Source organism: Balaenoptera musculus, chromosome 16, assembly GCF_009873245.2.
Source record: "Balaenoptera musculus isolate JJ_BM4_2016_0621 chromosome 16, mBalMus1.pri.v3, whole genome shotgun sequence".
In the NCBI taxonomy this organism is placed as follows: Eukaryota; Metazoa; Chordata; class Mammalia; order Artiodactyla; family Balaenopteridae; genus Balaenoptera; species Balaenoptera musculus.
In genome coordinates, this window is record NC_045800.1 from 45776221 (window position 1) to 45798586 (window position 22366).

The following is a 22366-nucleotide window of genomic DNA, read 5'->3' on the forward strand; positions in this document are numbered from 1 at the left end:
CCCCACCTCCCGTGCCCCCGCCCCCTCCCGCCGTCCTCCAGTCCCCTTAGCTGCCGCGCGCGCGTCAGCACCGCCAGCACCGCCGCCTCCGCCGCGAGCTTCCTACTGCGCGACCCGCGGCCGCCGCCGCTACTGAGCATGCCCAGAGGCCGCCAGACGGGACCCCCGCGGCAGGGCGCGCGCTCGGCGCTGCCGGGGCGAGCGGAAGGCGACCTGGATGAGGTGACCACGCTCACGACTCTTCTCATTCCCACCCGGTTGGCCTTACGGTGCCGCCAGGGCTGGTGTGCCTTCATTCATTCAGTGCGCGCTTCAGCGCTTCTCGGGGTTAAGCTCAAAGACATCAGGGGCTCCCAGTTGTGAGGGGCAGTCAGTCACGCGTTAGGAGAGTTGGGAGGCAGTAGCGGTGCCCAGGGAGGCTTGGAAGACCACCCTTTAACTGCAATCACCTCCCTCCTCCAACTCCCACCCTGCACAGATACAACAGGAGTAAAAACAGGCAGCTTCTTAGAAGACGCACCTCCAAAACATCCTTCAAGTAATCCTATCCCCCCTCCCCAAATTGCTGCCCCTAAACAGCTAATATAAAAAATTTGAAACCGACACTGATTTCAGACTGTAGAAGATAGGGAATAATCTTAATTTTTTAAAAAGTGAGCACATTTTTTTTAAAGAGATGAGCCGTTTTTTTCTCTCTCCCACTCGACCCTTATCGCAAGTTCCAAGGTGATCAAGAAGAATTGGCTGGAAGGCAGAGAAAGGGGATGCACGCTGGGAGCGAGGGGAAGATTCTGGGATGGGACACCACAGTTGGTTCCTGTGTCCGGCATTTCAAGTGAAGACTGGACCTGGCCTTGCAGGTACCAGACTAAGCAAGAAAATTTTGGGTAAAACCTTTGATAACTGATTATGGCAAGTGTTATAGCAGCACACACCCTCTGCCCCCATAAATCCGCACACCTGGGAGAGACGTAAAACCTGGTCCGGATTCCTTATTCCAAAGGCCCGTCCGCTGGGCTCCAGGACCAAGCCCCTCAGGATTGCGCAAACTCAGTTGCTACCTCTCTTGGTCTTTTCCTCCTCCCACCTCTTACGGCTGTCAAAATCCGGACTTAGGACTTCCTAAAGGCCCGGAACGCAGCTTCGCGCATGCTCAGCATCAGCCCGGCTGCTTAATACACACGTGCTTATGGCCTATCGCGGCGCCTGCGCGGTCGCAGCCTGCAGTTCGCCCTTAGGACAGACGCCTGTCGCACCTTGACTCCCGCTGTCCGCTCGAGCCGGTCTGTGCTCAGTGTCTTGTGCACATCCTTGCAAGCGACGGCGCCATGAGTATGACTTCCAGCGTACGAGGTGAAGTGGGGCATGGGAGCGGGTGAGGCTGGCGGCCTGCGCACCGGTTGCAGCTTCGTCAGCACCTCTTAGGGCTGTTACGGCTGCCCTGCGTTCCCGCCAGTCTTGTAACCTTGAGATGGAGAAGGGCAAGCGCTCCGCGGACCTGCGGGCTCCCCGGGCCACACGGGGCACGGGGGTCAGGTCAGGGTATGATCCCGGGGCAAAAGTGGCGTGGGGGCCATGCAGGCATCTACCCAGGTCTGGGTAGTCCCCTAACTGTCCCGCGGCGCTGCTAGCTTTTCTTGTTCTCCCCTGAGACTCCTTTCTGTTGTGTCACAGGGCCTGGAAAAAAAGGAAAGGTGAAAACAAAAAACAAAACCCCTCTTCCCCCTTCTCAACGTTTAAATTACCGTGGAGTGAGAACGTAGATTTCCTGCAACCCTCAAGTGATGCATGACTAATCACAGCTTAGTTTTGCACATTTTTTAAAGGGAAGGCACCCAATCCGAGGTCTTCAGTTTTCCCAGGGTTTTTTGTTGTTGTTGTTGTTTGTTTTTAATGCCTCTGGCATCTGGACCTCGGTGGCAGTAGTCCAGGAGAGAGGATTGAAAACTGAGCTCATTGAGCCTTCACCTTTCTCAGCCTTGCTTCCCTTGTGCTAGTACCTAGCGTTTGGAAATGTTACTTCACAGAAGGTCCGATTAAAATTAAGAGACTTTCTAGAGCTTCACTTTATAACAATTCTTGGTGGTAGTATAATTGTTAATATAATTGTTTGTACCGCTACGAGATACATGTGATCTTTGCCCAGGTATAAAATACCACCCTCAAGGTTTGGTTACCTGTAACAGTAGTTAGGTAAAGGTAGATTGTCCTTTTTTCCTTATTGAGGTATAATTGAAATTAATTTAAAATAGTCTACTTGATTCATTTAGTAAATATTGAGCATCTGGAGTGCCAGGTTCTGTAAAAGGTCCCTACTAACTTGGCCCTAATTTTGTAATAGATTCTATAAATTGGAGAATTCCACTTGTTGCCAAGTTATCTGTCAGAGTGAGGGTGATAACCCATGACATTTTTAAGTTACTAATGCGGGTATATAGGAGGTGATTATTTGCAAACCGTATTTCAAAGGATACTCATCTTTAGGCTCCTTTAAATAGAGGCACCTTCGTACATTTAAAATAGGGAGTGATTTTTACTGTAAAAAGAAAAATTTTCCCAGGAATTCGACAGTTGTGTAAAATAAGATATTCATGTGACTTGAGCCACTGATAATCTTATAGGAAGACAGTTTGCACTTGTGTGATATGGGACAAAGATTCCAAGTGTTTTTTTTTAATGTGGAGTCATTTTGTATAATTGGGCACTAAACTCCATTTAGGTAGCATACTATTGAAATGTGAAATAGGTGAACCCTAAGACTTCTTAAGACTATAAGCTAATCTTTCTTGTAATCAAGACAAGTTTGTTATTTTTTTGATCTAACTATATGGGAATCCAAAGGTGACTTTCCCATTATTTTGCCATTTTCTAAGGGATAGGAAATTGCTTCGTCAATTGGGTTATTAGCTTAAACTTTAGGTACTCAACTTTGTTAGGAGAACTACTTTTTTTTTTTTTTTTTGACTGTGTTGGGTATTCGTTGCTGCACGCGGGCTTTCTTCTAGTTGCAGCGAGCAGGGGCTGTTCTTCGTTGCGGTGCGTGGGCTTCTCATTGCGGTGGCTTCTCTTGTTGCAGAGCACGGGCTCTTGGTGCGCGGGCTTCAGTAGTTGTAGCACGCGGGCTCAGTAGTTGTGGCTCGCGGGCTCTAGATCGCAGGCTCGGTAGTTGTGGCGCACGGGCTTAGTTTCTCCGCAGCCTGTGGGATCTTCCCAGACCAGGGCTCAAACCCGTGTCCCCTGCATTGTCAGGCGGATTCTTAACCACTGCGCCACCAGGGAAGCCCAAGAAGTAACTGCTTTTTATTTCACCTAAAAGCGTAAGGACTGCTGTGAGGACTATGGGGAGGGACCCCAAAGCTTTTGTAAATCACTTCTACCCGTGCTTTCTTCCTCAAATATAGTGGTGTGGCAAGGTAGGGACAGAATATCTGTTTTGTAATGTTTAGATCTCAAATTGTTCTACTCTCAGTGTTTAAACCAAACCTGTTCATTCCTATAGATTGAAAATCAATTTAGATCTTTTGATTTGGGGGAAGATGACCATGTCTTTTCTCAGTTAAGTAAGTGAATTATATATATATTTTTATAATTTGTGTATATACTATATAATTATAAAGGACTTAGAATGGTATTTGGCAGTGGTAAGCACTATATAAGTATATGTTAAATAAATAAAAGGGTGTGTATGTGCATGCAGAATTCTTGTTTATATTCAGGAAAAAAATAATGGGTGGGTTAGAAATAAAATGAATGGAGATCAGGTCAGGACATGAATCTGGGAAAGGCAGTGAGGATGAGTGATTGGAATGGTAATCCGAAGATCCCAGTCAGTGAGATGGCTTTTGATGCCCTTTTGGTCGATATTACCAAACTTCTTTTTTCCTTATTGAGGTATAATTGACATACTTATACCAAACTTATTTTTTATGTGATACCAAATATTTATTACAGTTTCAGAAACTGTAAGAAACATTAAGAAACATTAAGTGCCTTTCACTGCTACAGAGTCCCCATTCTCTAGTGACTCCTCCTCATACCCAATAGATGACCTCTAGGAAGTTTACTAAACTTCTTGCTCCTTAATATCTCCAAGACTCATTGAATCTGCTCTCATTCTGAATCCCTTCCCTTCTGTTTGCAAGGAAGAGATTATCTGAGGCTGTTCTCTCTATATCATCCAGATTCCATTTTCTCCTGCTTCCTTAAGCTCTTGCCTCAGTAATGATACCAATGGCTCTTAATTCTTCTGGCCTCTCACTCACAGGGATTTTCTTCTCTTCAGCCCAAAGTCACTCATAATTCACCCTCATTAAAAAAAAAAAAAGCCAACTAAACCAAATATTTTTAAAGGCCTTCCTTCTTCCTGCTGTCCCCTCAAGTCACTTTTTTCTTCATATTTTGCTTTACCATCCAGTTACAAATAGGCATTAGTCTATCTGCCTGTGCTTTATTGTACTTCCCAAACCCTGAGCACTACAATGCTTGTAACCAAAACTAAATTTCATAAGTTCTTATTCTTTGACTGTTATATCGTTGTCTCTTTTGTTGAAACTAACTCATAATTTTCCAATCCATTTAACTTCAACATATAAAACTACTGTTTGGGTTCAATAAATTTATTGAGTCATTTAAAGTAACTATTCAAGGGTTTGCTTTTAATCTGAGAAGGAATGTGCAGATCATACTGTGAATACAGGAGTTCGCTCCTATGGGTTATGAACAATAAATAATAGGGGATTTGGGGGCTGTAGATGAAACAAGATTGGTAGTGAGTTGATACTTGTTGGAGCTGGGTGAGAGTAAATGGGAGGTCATTACAGTATTTTCTGTATATGTCTGAAGGGTTCCATAATGAAGTTTTATTTTTAATCTCAGGAAGTATTGAAATTCCACAGTTTGATACAGTAGGTTAAGATGAGGCCAAAGAGAAGTCATTTGGTGTAAGAGCAATGTGATAGTAGGATGGACAGATGGAGTTGCAAATTCAAATTAGGAATCTATTATTTCTTTTTACTTAACTAACATTGAACACTGCCTGTACACCAGGCCTTGAGAGAAAAATGTTACCAGGCACAGCCTACCAATCTGAGGGGGACCTAAGGGAGGCAAAGATTTAAACACAGCTCCCCTCCCCCGCTCCTGAGGTGGAAGGAACATTCTGATTCTATGGCAGTTGACATTGGGTAGGAGAGGACAGTTTGGGGCTACCAAAGGGGCTAAAGGAAAAGAAGCAGGGTGAGATTTCTGTCTTAGGTTAAAGCAAAATGATTTCCCACAGTAAAGAAATGAGTTATAAATATGGGTGTGGGATAAATATGGGTGTGGGATTTGGGAACAAGTTGATGTTTTCTCTATCTCTGAATAATCCTAAGAGAGAAAACCAAAGATTATACAAAGATTGCCAGGGGAAGAGTAAGAGAGGGAGGGATTATTTAGAAATGTATTTTTTGTATTTTCTTTATATTGATGTATTCATGGTATTTGTATAGATAGAGAGCATTGTTAAGCAAGGTAAGGGTTTTATCTAACTATAGGAACACTATACCTTGAGAGAGGTGTACAGAAAAGGGAAGTAAGGATAAAGTAGAAGAGGCAAAAATAAGGCTTAGGATATTTCTGGACACCAGTTTTGAAAGAATGTCTGAAAGGTGCCAACTGAAATATCTTTAGAAATTGGGTCTTGATATAGTCCCTTGTTCAACCTGAGATGGTGTCTGTACTTAATAGGCATGTACGCTATCAAGAACTAAATGTTACTTGGGTTTTATTGTTTATTTGTTTACTGTCTTGGGTTTTCAGTTCTTTCTCTATTGTAATTGTTGACTTTTGAATCCATCATCACTCTTGTCTATCTCCATATAGTTTCCTTTTCTTTCTTTTCCCTAGAGTTGCCAGTGGCATCCATAGCTTTTTGCCAGAAAAGACTGATTCAGGCTACAGTAATGAAATGATAAACAGCAACATTTTTCTTATTCTGGGAACTTTTACATTTGTCTCTAATGAGGTTAGAGAATTAGAATCTGGGAAGGGGGGAGGGATGGAAATTGTTTTCTTAAGACCTTATCTGGCTCTGTGAGTCTAAAAAACTCATTGGAGCAAATGCAAAGCCATTTCCTAACACACATATGGTGCTATGACATTTATAAGGTTCATCAGTGACCCTCCTTAGGGGGTAGGGTCACAGAGTGCATGTTTTGATTCCCCACAGGGCAGCCACTCTTGGGTAATATCTAGAGTTAGTTCCCTCTGTGTCAGTTATTCTGTCATTTCTTCCACCATCAAAAAATCCAAGGGAAGTAAAGGTTTTTAAAAAGTCACCATATGGATTCAGTTGGTAATAATGAGAAAAGAGAATAGAAGGATGTTTTAATGGCTGAGAAAGATTCTTCTGGCCTATCATAAGTTTCAGGTAGAAATTCCTATAGGATTCTTTTTTTATATCATGAGACCAATTAATCCTAACCAATTGTAGTTGTTCTTTGGACCTCAGACCTTTATGTAATATGTAGGCATCATTAAAACAAATTTGATAGAGATTACTTGAAACTTCACCTCAAAAGTAAGGTATTAACTAAGATCAACAGCATTTAGGGAATTGTATTATTTCAGTCTTTTGGGATATTTCACTCTTTTAAGTTTATACTAAGGATTTAACATTCAGCAAACATAATTGAATATATATGGGCAAAGCAGTATTTTAGCCCATTTTGTGATAGGTACATTAACTATTCAGAGTGGCTTTCCATTAGCTAAGAAGTAGATTGCTATAACTCCTGACATTTTCTCAAGGGACTTCCATGGTAAAAAATGCATCAGGAAAGGAAGATCATGAATCAAGCTAGAAATCAGTAAAGTTTAAGCCCTGCTTGGAGTTGCCACAGAATGATACCATGAAGCAGCACTAAAATTCAAGGCAGGGAATTCCCTGGCGGTCCAGTGGTTAGGACTCCAGCTCCAGGACTGGAGCTTTCACTGCCGTGGGCTCCTGTTCAATCCCTAGTTGGGAGAATAAGATCCCACAAGCTGTGCAGCGCAGCCAAAAAAAAAAAAAGAAAGTATCCTTTACCAATGAGAAAAAATGATGACATTCATAATAAAACAAATTTTTAAAAATAATAAATTAAAAAATTCAGGGCAAATCTACACAAGGTGTGTAGTTTAAAGTATCTTTCAATGAAGCCAAAGGTTTGAAGCTATCAAATGACTTATTAACTTTTCTCAGTCACACAGCGTCTGGGAAGGGCATAAAGTTAATGTTTATTTTAGGGGATTATAGCAGGGAGGAATAGAACTGTTGTGTGGGCAGGAAAACAAACTAAATTTTTTCATAGAGAAAAATAACTGTGGTTGAAAATAGAATCCAAGGAACATGCTTATTAGGAACACTTGATGAAAACTAAATTATTAAATAAGCTAGAAGAGAAGACCAAGATAAAAGGAACTAAGTGTGAGAGTGGTTGTTCCTTTCCATTAGAGTTTTGTAAGAATGAACTCCAGTTTTATGTAAGGAACCATTAGGTTCAGTGATTAATCACATTAGTACAATAAGAAATTTGACTCAGTAGTGCAAGTAAGCCATACAGTTAATTATTCATTATATGTTTTTATTTGGTCTTGGAATGTGTTTTTTGTACTTATCTCTCTAGGGCTTTATTTGATAGTCTGGGAACTTATTTCAAACACTGTGAAGATCTGACTTAGGAAATGCTGGGACGCAGTCCAGTGTGTTTATCCTGACCCCTGTTCAACTTCTTCCTGCAGTCCACTCCATGCTGGGAATAGACAGCTCTCCTCTGAGGCTGAGGCTAACCAGACTATGCAGAACTCTCTCCTCTCCAAAATTCTCTGGAACTGGGGTAGTTGTTAAGTGCTTGGATTTCTAAGGGATCCTTGAAAAACTACTTGACTAATAGATGGCCTATTAGTCAAGCAAATAATTGCGCAGAAAAAATGTCATTAAATTTAAAATGAAGTTTATAGGGAATTCAGATCATCCACTGGTGGATAATGGAAATTTAGAATTTATTAAAGGAGAATCTAACTAATTGTATTATGTTTTCTATAAAATTAGTACCTTCTGAGTTTTATTTTAATGAGACACTTTGAAATTAAAAAAACAAAACAAAAACAAAGCTTTTGAATGACTTGAAGCCCAGAATGCTGCTGGATATATTCCTCTGAATGTTTAATATTAAGGGTTGGTTTTGTTTTATTTGTCCTTTCTTTTTCTTTGGATACCAATTCTGTTTGTGGTTATGCATTTTTAAATGACTAAGGGACCTACTATTGAAATGAACTCCGGGACTTCCCTGGCGGTCCAGTGGTTAAGACCCCACTCTTCCACTGCAGGGGCCACAGGTTCAATCCCTCATCAGGGAACTAAGATCCTGCATGCTTCAGGTGTGGCCAAAAAGAAAAAAAAAAGAACTCTGATGAGTCATTTTGTTAACATAATCACCTCCTGATCTTTAGAGGGATGAGGAGGGTCTTGTTTGTAATCTGAATTTTTATGGCCTTATTAGTAATCTGAATTTTTATATGTATCTTTTTTTTTTTTAAAGCAATAGGTATCTGCAGGCTCACAGGTTATTTTAAATCTATTTATGAACACTTTAAAAAGATTACTAAACTTTGTTTCTTCTCCAATTATAAAATAATTTTTAAGTTTCCCTCTTCTATCTTAACTTAGCTAACAATACTGAATAGAGGATACACAATTGCCTCTGTAAGGGCTGGGGAAGGTTTTAACAAGGGACTACTTCACCAGTGTGTTCCGATCATTTTTTTAATGTTAAACACCTTTGACTGTTGGGATGCTTAGTACTCAAAAACTGGATTTCCTGAACGTTCGTGTTAGATTATTAGTATAGATTTTGGTTTTGATAATCATTCCTGTTTTCCTTTCCTGCTCTAGTTGAATGGATTGCAGCGGTTACCATTGCTGCTGGGACAGCTGCAGTTGGTTATCTAGCTTACAAAAGATTTTATGTCAAAGATCATCGCAACAAATCTATGGTAAACCCTCACATCCAGAAAGACAACCCCAAGGTAGTACACGCTTTTGACATGGAGGATTTGGGAGATAAAGCTGTGTACTGCCGTTGTTGGAGGTCCAAGAAGGTAAGAGAAGCAAGTCCTTTATGCCAGTGCCGTCTTTAATGCAACATTTCGTTTAAACTATTCTGTCACACTGGTACCATCAAATATCAAGATATCCCTTCTCCTTTGCTTCCTTTTTTTTAATGGATTCTGTTTTTCTCTGTTTTCTGTGTACTCTTCAGGAATATATTTACTAAAATGTATAACCACCATGCAGTGAAATTGCATCGTACCCTTGTCGAGTTAGGCAAATATAACCACATTCTTGGCCAAAGAAGAGAGAAAAATCCCTTTATTTACACTTAGAATTTCCTCCCCAGGTGGGTGTTAGCATTCACTATCCCAGGAAAAGGAGTATGCAGCCTAAATACAAAGAGAAACAGAAGAGGTCATTTATTTTCCCTTGAGATTTCAAGCTCCTAGATTCTAGCACAAGTTTTAGAAATATCAAGAGAAACTTTTGGAAAATTACCCCTGAAAATTTCTTACCTGGTACATATGTATTGACTCTGTATCCTAAGCTTTTTTTAAGCTGCAGCTCCTATATTTAAATATCTTATCTAACACAGGATTTTTTTGTATCTTTATTTTCTTTTGTGAGAATTGCATTTTATCAAGTTCCGTCTGGAATTATCTCTGTGATACCTGCAGCTTTTAGATAGCGATGACAGCTGGTGATCTGAAGATGGTAAAATGCTCTCCTAAGGTCATCTTGAAAAGCTTCATACATTGAATGACTTCAGAATTTCTGGTATATTTAGAGAAATATGGTGAAATACTGTGTGTACTGCCACTATTAGCATTTAAATAAAATGGATTTTACTAAAGATGACACTATAAGGCCTAAGAAAATAGACAATAAAAATGATGTATCTATTTCTGAAAACATGTTGTGTCAGGGACCTCTTCCCACAGTGGAAAGCCATTATCATAAATCACGTATCACAGATAAGGAAGAAGTCACATTACTAGGTACTGGAAAGCATATTCCACTAACCCCGTCTCTGGATACAATTGATACTGTATAATCCAGTGGTGATAGAGTGCTTAGATTATGTCATTGTGTCTGAAAACTGCTTGATGAACATATGGAATATGAACCAAAAATTAATAGTCCCATTACAAAAATTGTTCCTTAAGAAGAGCACTGTTCATTTGGAATGTGGGATTGTTTATAAGTACTAGTGGAGTTGCTAGAAAATAATCCTCAATAATATTCTGTAGACTAGATCTGGTTTGTTTTTTAAAAATTAACACCTATAATAGGTTTCATTCTCTTGTTGCTCTCCAAAACATAAAAAGTAATACCTTTAGAAATTAAGGAATTTCTAAGTCCGGAGTTGTAATAGTTCTTTAGTCAGTGATCTTAAGTAGTTCATTTAGTTTCTATTACTATATACATGCTTGAGAACAGGTAAATAGTAAAACAGCAGGTATCATAGATGTGTGTAGTAGATGCAGTACGAGTGCTTTAAATAAAAGGAAGAGCTTGTTGCACTGTGGGCTAGAATTTTCTGGGAAGGCATAGTAATATATACATGGGAGTTAAATTGCCCCTGGAAAGATTGGTGGCATTGGAATACACTAGCAAGTATTGGGGACTCTTTCTCAGAATCTGTGGGAAAGGACTCATGAGTGAAAGTGGGATGGATGAGGAATCTAGTCTGGTCCTTGCACCTCCCTCCTCGCAGGAATAAGTCCAAATTGAGGAGAGTCTTGAGTACCAGCGTGAGGAATTTGTGCCTCCCAACATGGGGGAGCTTCTTGTCAGGGATTTCAGACATAAAGTTATACTTGCACCAGAGTGCTGGCCGTGGAAATGGAGAAGCATGAACAGATACATGAACCATTTTGAGGCAAGGATCAGCCAAATGCAATGACTGATTTGTGTGAAAGATTGGGGGAGGAAGACTAAAGCTCATTGAAGTATCTTAAGATAGGATTGTAGGGTTAGAAGAGGTGGTGCCATCAACGGAAATAAGGAATTCGGGGTGAATGGCTCATTTTCCAGGACACCAATGAGGAGTTCAATTTCAAAGAGTGACATTGAGGTGACATTTGAATGGAAATGTACAGCAGACAGTCTGAAATGCGGGACTAAAGCTGAGACATGAGGGTTGGAGATAGCGATCAGCAAAACTGATGAGTCAAGGGTAGGAATGCAGCAGATCCTTGGTACAGATAAAAATCAAGGGCTAAGTATGAAATCTTGGAGAATTTTCTGCATTTTGTAAAGAGAAGAGCCAAAAAAGGAGATGAAATGGGCCCCAGAGTTAGAAGAAAACTAAGAATATTGTGGCTTCACAGTGGAAAAGGGAAAAGTTTCAAAGAAGGTTTGATTGTGAACATCGGCTTGTGCAAAAGACCAGGAGGTGAATAGACTATTATACTAAGACTGTGGGGTTAAACAATTAGGCTACTGACCTTTTAGTGTCATTTTCACAGAATAATTAGAATAGAAGCTGTGTCCAAATGGATTACAGTATGAATTACTACTAAAGAAATGCCAGAAGTCTGAATATATGGCAAAATTTCGGTAAATATGACAGTGGATGGAAAGAAAAAAATATGATGACTGCTTGAGTGAACGCTGAAGCTTTGCTTTGAAGCCAAGTAAAGGGCATTTGCTTTGGTTGGGTGTTTCCAGAGGGTAAAGGGTCAATAAAGCAAATGTGGACTTTTATGGACTAAGATCTCAAGTATTTCAGGAAGAATCACAAATGGAGACAGGCCAAGCTAGTGGTTTAAATGTTTATTAGACTTTATAAGTCAACAGAACGTTCCAGGATTATTCTTTCATCATACTATTTAGAGTTTCCCTTAGGTAGACTTCAAGGAAAGGAATGCGAGACCAGTCATTTTATTTTCAATTTTCTCAATGTCTTCTTTCTTTTTAAGCTTATCTTTTATACCATTATTAATCCTCTTTGCATCTTTGGTTTGTCGGTTCTGAATTTTCCCTGAATCTTGGGCACTTTTTATTCCCACATGAGTCGATTCAAAGTTCACTTTGAATATTATTCAAGTTAGTGTATGTTCTTATTCTCCAGGCATCTTTGGAATCTTCCCACATTCCTGAGGTTCCTAAGGTTGTCACGCAGGTGCCAAGTCACACACTTACATGCCTGTCCACAGAAGGCTTGATACCTTTGATTAGATGGCTATATTGAGTTTATGTTCAGTAGTTTTTTCCTCATACACCAGTTGTGTTTCTAATACAACGAAATTTAAACTACTATCTAAAAAAAAAGTTATATGTGATATAAACTAATTCAGTTTTAATTCATTCTTTTTTTTAATTGAAGTATTGATTTACAATACTGTGTAAGTTTCAGGTGTACAGCATAGTGATTCAGTTTTGGAGGGTTTTTTTTGCCGATTATATTCCAATATAGGTTATTACGAGCTATTGGATATAATACTCTGTGCTATACAGTAAATCCTGTTGTTTATCTATTTTATGTGTAGTTGTTTGTATCTGATAATCCCATACTCTTAATTTTGTCCCTCCCCCCTCTAATTCATTCTTAAGGTACAGTCACGAGTAACCTGTTGTGTGTTTCTATCATTTTGAGCAGTTTTCTCAGACCTAATGAATCAGATCTCTTAGTCATGTGCAGAAATTACATGTTTTTAACACACTTCATTCCTCCTCTCTTCCCCCCGATTGGTGTGCCCTCTGCTGTTTCAGAAACTGGACTGTTTCATAGTATTTCACAAAAGGGCTGTCCCTAAGTGAAGTGAGAAGAAAAGGAACCAATACAAAGGAAATGATTAAAGCAACTACAGGGAAAGATACTATTTGAGACAGTGGTATGTTGAGGGGGTGGAAGGAAAGGAGAGTAGGAGCACAGATTTCAGACTCAGCCTTAGAAAGAAAGAGATAGTCTTACTTTCGAAACAAGGTGAGGGAACATTGGTGTCAGAGGGAAGAATGTGCAACATAGTCTTACTAGATTCCCACCCCCCACTCACCTGGGGTAGATTATGTCGTTTGCTGAGTTGTATGGTGGCCATTGGGGAGGCAGGAGAGATTTGAACAAGGACAGCAGGAGAAGGCAGACTAAGAGATAATCAAGAAAGAGAGGAAAGGTGAGCCAGTTCATGCCAGGAGCTCAACTGAAATTGAAATGAAATGTAACTGTGTGGAATCATTTTCTTTCCTTTACAATTTCTGGATTTGAGTTGGCTTTTTTTATTCGTGGTGGGTTTGTTTTTGGTGGGTTTGTGTGTGGGTGTGGGTGTGTGTGCATGAGTTATGGAAAGTCTCCACCCTATTAATGGTTAGAAATGGGACTTCACTGGCTGTCCAGTGGTTAAGACTCCACGCTTCCAATGCAGGGGGCATGGGTTCGATCCCTGGTTGGGGAAATAAGATCCCACAAGTGGCGCAGCGGGGCCACAAAAAAAAAAAAGTGAATTACACTGACTCCATTTCTTCATAGAAACAATATTCTGATCATTGGTTACATTGCTTGCCCAATCCACATAAAGACAGTCTTGTAGGGCTTCCCTGGTGGCGCAGTGGTTAAGAATCCGCCTGCCAATGCAGGGGACACGGGTTCGAGCCCTGGGCCAGGAAGATCCCACATGCCGCAGAGCCACTGAGCCCGTGCGCCACAACTACTGAGTCTGCGCTCTAGAGCCCGTGAGCCACAACTACTGAGCCTGTGTGCCACAACTACCGAAGCCCGTGTGCCTAGAGCCCGTGCTCCACAACAAGAGAAGCCACTGCAATGAGAAGCCTGTGCACTGCAAAGAAGGGCAGCACGGGCTCGCCGTGACTAGAGAAAGCCCATGCGCAACAACGAAGACCCAACGCAGCCAAAAAAATAAAATTTAAATTAAAAAAAAAAAAAGACAGTCTTGTAAAATCTTAATTTTTCTTACATATTTTCCTACTATATCTACTATCATACGTCTTACTAAAGTAAGTACATAAGAATGGTATAAAATGTCATATTCTCTTGTTTAGTCTCAAAGATCTCATTGCTTTTATTTTCTTTCTCAACCGAAGCAAGCTTGTTTCTCAGAGCAGTTTATAGTAATGAGCCAAATGGCCCCAGGCAACTTCCTTGGAAAATATAATCCAAACTCTAATTAAAAATACAAAGTTTGGAGAAGGAAGATTCAAAAAAGTTTTCTTTTAATTTTTGCAAGTAGAAGAGATAAGTCAAGGATGAACAGTTATTTATATCCATCTTGAATCACCCTAAAAACAGAAACATCGTAACTTGAGATGTGGGACCATTAAAAAGAAACAAGTTTTGTGTTTTTTATGAAGACCCTGACAAGGTTGCTAGCTTTCCAAGTAGAGAGCAAGGATCTCTAGTGTTTTTTACCCCTAAACATTTATTTCCACCTCTTCTCCACACCCTCTCTTTAGTTTTAAAGGTATTTGGGATTCGTAGTTTTCTAATTGGGTTAACGAATATGATAAGATATTTTCTGGACATACAGGAAATTCAACCAATTTAATTCACAAACTTTTCTCCAGGATTTGTTAATAAACAAAGGTTAACATCTTAGAACAAATGTTAGAATCATCTGTGAGCTAAACTTTTTTGTCATCAATTTTCTGATTCTTTTATTTTTAAGTATTGATACATGAGCTGAATTAAATATACCCTTTGTGTTTTTTGCAATTTCAGCTCTTTGCTTGACATTTTTAACACATTTAAAATTTGTAATGTGTTAATAAAATTCACATTTTCATTATATTATTATTTAATACAAAAACTGCTATACTTCCTAGATTACATTTGAAAGTATATATCCACCACATGTTTTTTTTCTCCTGTATAGAAAGGTCAAAAATGAAACAAGGCACCTTCTGGAAAAACACAAATATTGTTATGTAATTTACCATTTGAATTTTAATGCCAAGTAATTACCATTCATTCATTTATACTGTATATCAGAATCATGAATTAATTTTAATAAATATATTCCATTAACACATACAATGTATTCTTAAGAAATTGCTAATCCTATCTTGAGATAACTCATTTTGGCTCTTGGTTGAAAAAAATGTTTAGTCTTTTCATTAACTTAAAATGAGACATCTCTAATGGATAAATATGAGAATGCCTAATCTTCACATGAAGTTTGGGAGATTATTCTGACTAGTGTTAAGTGATATAGGAAGTACTATTAAGAGATATCTGTGCCTCTGAGCAGAATGATTTTGAATACCGAGTTTACATTTTAAAGGCATACAAAGCTTTCTGTACTTAAAAGAAGCATGAAAGTTTATTAACAAATAGCCAGGATCTCCTTATTCACTATTTTTTTTTAACTTTTATTGGAGTATAGTTGATTTACAATGTTGTGTTAGTTTCAGGTGTATAGCAAGTGAATCAGTTATACATATACCCACTCTTTTTTAGATTCTTTTCCTGTATAGGTCATTACAGAGTACTGAGTAGAGTTCCCTGTGCTATACTAGTAGGTCCTTACTAGTTATCTATTTTATATACAGTAGTGTGTATATGTCAATCCCAATATCCCAAAGTATCCCTCCCCCCACTCACTACTTTTTAAAGAAATATTTTTTAGATTGTTTTTTTGTTTTAATCTTTTAAAAAATTTATTTTATTTATTTATTTTTGGCTGCATTGGGTCTTTGTTGCTGCGCGTGGGCTTTCTCTAGTTGCGGCGAGCGGGAGCCACTCTTCATTGTGGTGCACTGGCTTCTCTTTGCGGTGGCTTCTCTAGTTGCGGAGCACAGGTTCTAGGCACACAAGCTTCAGTAGTTGTGGCACGCAGGCTCAGTAGCTGTGGCTTGCCGGCTCTAGAGCCCAGGCTCAGTAGTTGTGGTGCACAGGGTTAGTTGCACCACGGCACGTGGGATCTTCCCAGACCGGGCTCAAACCCGTGCCCCCTGTAATGGCAGGTGGGTTCTTAACCACTGCGCCACCAGGGAAGCCCTAAAGAAATATTTATTTTTTACTTGTTTACTTTTAAGACCATGATGAAACATGTGAATTTCCATTTTTAGGCAGAACCAGATTATTATAAAATTATGTCCTCATTTTAGATGTATGGCTTTCTTATCTTTTGTATATTTCTCTATAGATTTCTCTCCTATTCTTTATATATGGAGAAAAATAATTTGAGAAAATATATTAGTTTTCTAGTATTTTCAATGTGATATTAAAATAAAAATAAAAGTTAGGGACTTCCCTGGTGGTCCAGTGGTTAAGCCTTCCAATGCAGGGGTCGCGGGTTCGATCCCTGGTCGGCGAGCTAAGATCCCATGTGCCTTGCGGCCAAAAAACCAAAAACACCCCGAAAAACAGAAGCAATATGGTAACAAATTCAATGAAGACTTTAAAAATGGTCCACATGAAAAAAAAATCTTGAAAAAAAAAAAAGTTAAATATGCTATTTTAGTAAATTATTCGAGATTTTTTACTTTATGAATATTTCATTTTTCAGAAATGTACTTTATAACCTGTGGGCATAAAACCATACAGTGACGTGTTTTGTGTGTGCTATTTATAAAAATGGAGTTTTTTTACAATGTAAACTTTTATTCTCACTGTAAAATCATCTGTGTTTGTTTATTAAACATATGTCACTTTGAAATGCTGTTCTTTGCTGTGGGATACATTTCAGTTTGATTTTTTATGGCCTGTTTCCTCATCCATGCCAAGAAAACACTGAAAGCTTGGGGTCATGTTTTTGTTGCATGGACTTGTTTTTAATATGAATATACTGCACCATATCTTATTGACAGAAATAATGTAACTTTTATATACATTGAATTTATATTGGCACCCAAGATATAATTTATACTTGGAAATATAAGATGTGACGATACCTTGAGTTTTTCTGTAGTTTTTAACTAATTTACCGCCTCCCAGAATTATATGCAGATAGTAAAATTAAAATTGAATTTCTTTAACATCAACCAAATATTATTTTAATCTTAGAATAGACAAGTCTCATCAAAGTTTAAGATTATATACCATCATTGTCTAGTTTCAGGTATTGAAAATTATACTTCCTTAATGGAGTAATGGGTGGTTTTACTCTTCAGGCCAGGACTCCTGTTACTTTACTCTTCTAAATAGGCTCCTTTAGTGCAACAGTGTACCTTATACTAAACAGTGAAGCTAGATTCTAGAGTGCAGGTACATTCCAGACATCAAGAATAAAACAAAGATGCTAGCTATCATTATTTGACATGAAATAAAAAATTAAAGGTATAATATAGAAGGAAAAAACAAAATAATGTACTGATAATCGTAAAATCCCGAGGAGACACCTAAAACGTTGCATTCTTATTTTTATCATTTAACAGTAGGAAGGACATTTTCAAAAAACAGTGATATATATACACACACAGACACACGCACACATATATTTATATATATAATATATATCAAGAGTAATCAGGTATGAAAATATATACCTAATTATAATAACCATAAAACATGTAAGGCAGAAATGATCTTATTAGAAAATGCATGAGACCTGAGGATGAAAAACACAAGAGGAATAAAATAGGACGTGGCCAAAAAATTCTCAAGTTTATCTGGAGGAATAAATAGGTAAAGTTTAATAAAGTTAGGTAAAGAATAAATAGGAAAGGTTTAACAAAGAAGAGTAATGTGAAGGAAAACCAGCCCTACCAAATATTGAAGCCCATTTTAAACACAGTCATTATCCCATTATGAATATGATGATGAATATGATAATGTAGAACCTATAAATAAGCATTTTTATATGTATAATTAAGTTTTATAAATTTATGAATAAAGGTATAACAATTTGGGAAGCAATCACTTCTAATAATATTGAAGCAACAGGATCTTAGAACAGAATTTTGCAAATTGTGCTCTGTAGAACACCGTGATAATGGGTATCAAAGTGAAAGTGTCCATAATCCAATCAGCTTGGGAAATTTGGGGTTAAAATCGTGTTTTTTACAGCAGAACCTCTTTAAAATAATAATATATGTTGTGACTTAACTGTATATGTTTTTTAAACACAGAATGAAGTTAAATCAGAATATTTTGTAGGACTTCTTAATTTGCAGAGCTCACTCTGGGAAACACTGTGTTAAATATTTAGTTTTGTCCCTTTTCCTTCAACTGGACACGAAAATGTCTGTTTTTTCTAAAATGTGAAATCTTGGAAAGGAATGGAAATTTATCACATCTCCAGGAGAAAGAAGTCTCCATGAAGGATGATAAAAAGGGAAATACTTATTTGTATGAAAGTAGAGAAATTAAAGATATGAACGAATAAGCAAAATAAAAAGGGTTGGGTAAAAAATTGCTGCAAAGATGATCAGCAAAAGAATAATGAACAGATTGATTTTAAACAAATGAACTTAGGCTCTTACCAATAGATAGGCCATGGACGTAGTTCACTAGAAAGGAAATATAACTAGTACATAAACATGGAAAAGGTTTTCCACATCCACAATCAAATGTCACAAATGGAAATTCAATTAATGATCTGTGTATTATCCACAAGTCAATTTCTTCCTCCTCCTTAGTGTGTACACTTCACATATGCTCATTAAGAAAACCTGTAAAAGGTAGCCAAGAAAAATCTATTGAGTTATCATGTCATGTGAATTAAGCATCACCCCCACTCTGCCAAAACGTAATACTGATTTTGCAATTAGACATTTCACATTCTTTCTCTTCCTAGTTCCCACTCTGTGATGGCTCTCACACAAAACACAATGAAGAAACTGGAGACAACGTGGGACCTCTGATCATTAAGAAAAAAGACACTTAAATGGACACTTTTGATGCTGCAGACCAACCTGTCATGATGTTTCCTGATCGTTTAATTAGAATGAGTACCACTTGTGTCTAATTCATCTCCCCTGGGTTCTAGATGTGGTATATTGCAAACTACAGCTTTCATATTCACGGCATTTGCCTTACTTGTTGAACCATCGTGGTGCACATTTGTTGAAACAAAAAAAAACAAGGAAAAAGGAAAATCCAATCTCATGGACTGTGGGTTATTTTGGTCTTGTAAGGATCCATTTCTTTACATTTAAAAATGGCATTACAATATAGTTGTATGGCGAAGTTAACGTATTAAATTATTCTCAAAATCGTGTATGTGCAGATTGTACTTGTAAGTTTCTTATCACCATTCAATATTACTTAGTTAACCTAGAAAGTAAATTGGGTGTGATTAAGCTACGTTAATCTCTTAATAACAATCTAGGAAAAATCTGTTATGACCTTGGTTTTCTTCTTGATCGTGGTAATGACACTGAGAAAATACGGCTTCTGTGTTTTCAATCAAAATGAACTCTGATAATTATAAGTGGGCCAGGTCAATAATAAAGGGACAGTAGCTTCTTTGTATTCATCTTCATGGATATTTAATTGATCCATTAAAGAAACCAGTAGTGGAAATTTAGATCAAAGTGATATGAGATTTAAAGTTGTCATGAAGGATGTCTTAAAATGTAATAATGTTCCAGAATTCTAGCCAAGGAGTGGCAAACACTTGAACTGGGGACACTGAAGGTATTGGAACACATAATATCAAGTCTCCTGTACGCAGAGCCACACATCCTTGACAGAAATAGTAGTCGTGAGGGTAGATCAGAGGCATGGGAAGATTTTTATTTCCTCATTCTCGATAATCAGGCCCATGATTAATTCTAGTAAAGAAGCTGTTTTGGGAGAAAAATAAGAATTACATCCTCTTTTAAACTGTATAATCTTAAAAGCAAAAATTTGAAGACAAGTGTTTATGTAATATTCTTCAAAGAGACTTTCTTCAGACCAGAAACATTACATTTCATTGCTGATTCAGAAACAGATATGAAAACTGAAAATAATTAGGAGCAATAAAAGAGTTAAGACAGGAGTAGTTACTATATTTTTTAAGAGAAATTAGGTTTTTGGATTTCATGGGTTAGAAGGGAAAATATATACGTAATATAGCAGACAGAATTTGAAATTGACAAAGGTAACAGGTAAACATTCTCATTTCTTTGCAGACACTTGAATTCTCAGTAGTAGTCAATCATGTTTCTACTTGGTAGGATCCAGAATTACCTTGGAAGTAACAGGAATCAGTGCAACTAAAACATCAGTGTTCCTATATTAAGTATGATCATTGATATTTTTTTAATGTACGGTTTTGTATATTATAGTAGGTAAAGTTGATCCCAAAATTGTGTGTACCAGTTTTTAAGTAGTCCACATGACTTAATTGAACTTGTCTTTAAGGCACATCTTAAGCAGAAAATCTCAAGTACTACAAACCCTGATTCTACCTATAAGATTCTTAGGATGAATTTTTTCATGCCTCTTCCTCCTTTTTCAAATAAGTATGATTGGGTCAGCAATAGAGAGCATCATGCTTTTAAAGGTTAATTGTTTTATTAAAGAAGAATACATCTATGAACTCCCAAAGTTACAGGTAAAAGGACATCCTTTGAGGGAATTGCCCAGTCGTCCATTGGTTGGGACTCCACACTCAATGCCAGGGTCCCAGGTTCGATCCCTGGTGGGGGAACTAGGATCCCATGAGCCACGTGGTGCAGCCAAAAAAAAGGGGGGGAGGACATCCTTTGAACACACTAAGCTGTATTCTTAATTTTGAATTTGAAATTATTATGAGTCATGCATTTTTATAGCTAGTGGGAGAAAAAAAAAAAAGAAACTAGTGCCAATTCTCAAAACTACTTTCAATGGTGTAAGTGGGTGACTATGATTATGGTAAAATTGGAAATGGTCACCTTATTGTGAAATGCAGATCTACTGTAGCATTTTGATAGTCCAGAATAATTAGATAAATGTAGTCCCATGGTCATATTAAAATTCTATTACATGCTTTTGAACTAGAATTCCTTTAGGATATGAAAACCTTTTCATGTTATTAGTTAACCTAAAAAGTAAAGTAGGTGTGGTTAAGTTAATGTGAGATGTTTTTACACAAAAATCATTGTGTACAATTACTGTTCTCACTGAAATACCCTAAATCTTCTAATTGCTTTTTCATTTGATAGAGAGATCAGGCAACTGGGGCTCCCCAACACCATCACCATCTTTTCTTCTCTGTATCATTTATGTTTCAGTAATTTCTGCAGTAAGATTTTGTGCCAGGTTGAGAAGTTTCTAATGTCATGAAGAAACTTGTTTTGCAGTGACAAGTTTAGAGTGACACACTCCTGTTCATGCAGACATTTACTAAGCATTTATTATAGACGATGTAATTGAGAACACAACATTTTGGAGAATTCAAAGCTCACAGTTTAGATTATATCATTTATGACATGGGTTATATTATGATAGTTTATGACTTGGGGTTGTTTTCCTTGACAAATTGTAACAGGTGCAGTCATGTATACCAAGTCTTTCTACAGAGTAGGTGGGTTTATTTGATTTTGTATTAGTTATGAATGATTTTGTTTTAAGATAAACATTGGTTAAGGTTCCTAATTAGCCACATGTTCAATACTTGGGTTATCTGTGACAGTGTTTTATTCTACTGGTTGTCAGAAGCTCTGCTTTTCCTCCCCGATTTTAACGCTATCTGATGTCAGGCAAAGCCACTCACCTCTTAGCCTTTTAATTGAAATGGTTGGACAAAATGGCATTTTAGGCATTGTTCCCCAATTCTAAGCCAAGACTAAAATTTCAGCATCCCTAAAGGAAAAAAAAAAAAGTTGACAGAAGGTCATCAACTTGAATTTAATTTTTATTACATGATTATACCAACTTTTGTGGTATTGAAGTATCCTTTTATGAAATGGCATTGATAGTAGTATTAGTTGCTTTCAATATTCTTGGCAAAATAAAAAGTTGGCAGCCCTATCTTGGCCCCCACTTTTTTTTTTTTTTAACTGCTCCATGAAATCTAAATATCTGGAACCACGTTTTTATCTAAAGCCAAGGTTTTAATCTAAAGTTCTGGGACTTAGTAATTATTTTATAAAGGTGTTAAAACAGTACAGTTTTATGGATTTTGATATTTAGTTTGTGTATTTGAAATTTTTCATATATGACTATTAACACAATGCATTGAGGCTTCATGCAAAGTTATTAATGTAAAAGAGTGGTTTTACTTTCATTCAACTTACCGTCATGATCCAAACTAAGAATAATGCCAGTCTATCCCAATCCCTTCACAACTTATGACTTTAAAGGATTAAATAAAATACACAACACTGAGATTTGCACAAGATGATTGTTAACTGCACATTTGCGTTTTCTGAGAAAAGTATTTTTTATGGACCTAAGAAGTATTTCATAAACAAAAAAAATGCATA

At 37.6% G+C, this 22366-nt stretch overlaps 1 protein-coding gene across 1 annotated transcript; it reads left to right on the top strand.

The window, feature by feature from the left end:
* The first annotated feature begins 1166 nt into the window (after positions 1-1166).
* CISD1 (CDGSH iron sulfur domain 1) lies at positions 1167-21828 on the top strand. Its single transcript, XM_036828634.1, has 3 exons — positions 1167-1353; positions 8915-9120; positions 18769-21828. Exons 1-3 carry the CDS (start codon positions 1329-1331, stop codon positions 18856-18858), a joined length of 321 nt encoding a protein of 106 aa, XP_036684529.1. The 5' UTR covers positions 1167-1328; the 3' UTR covers positions 18859-21828.
* The last annotated feature ends 538 nt before the right edge of the window (positions 21829-22366 follow it).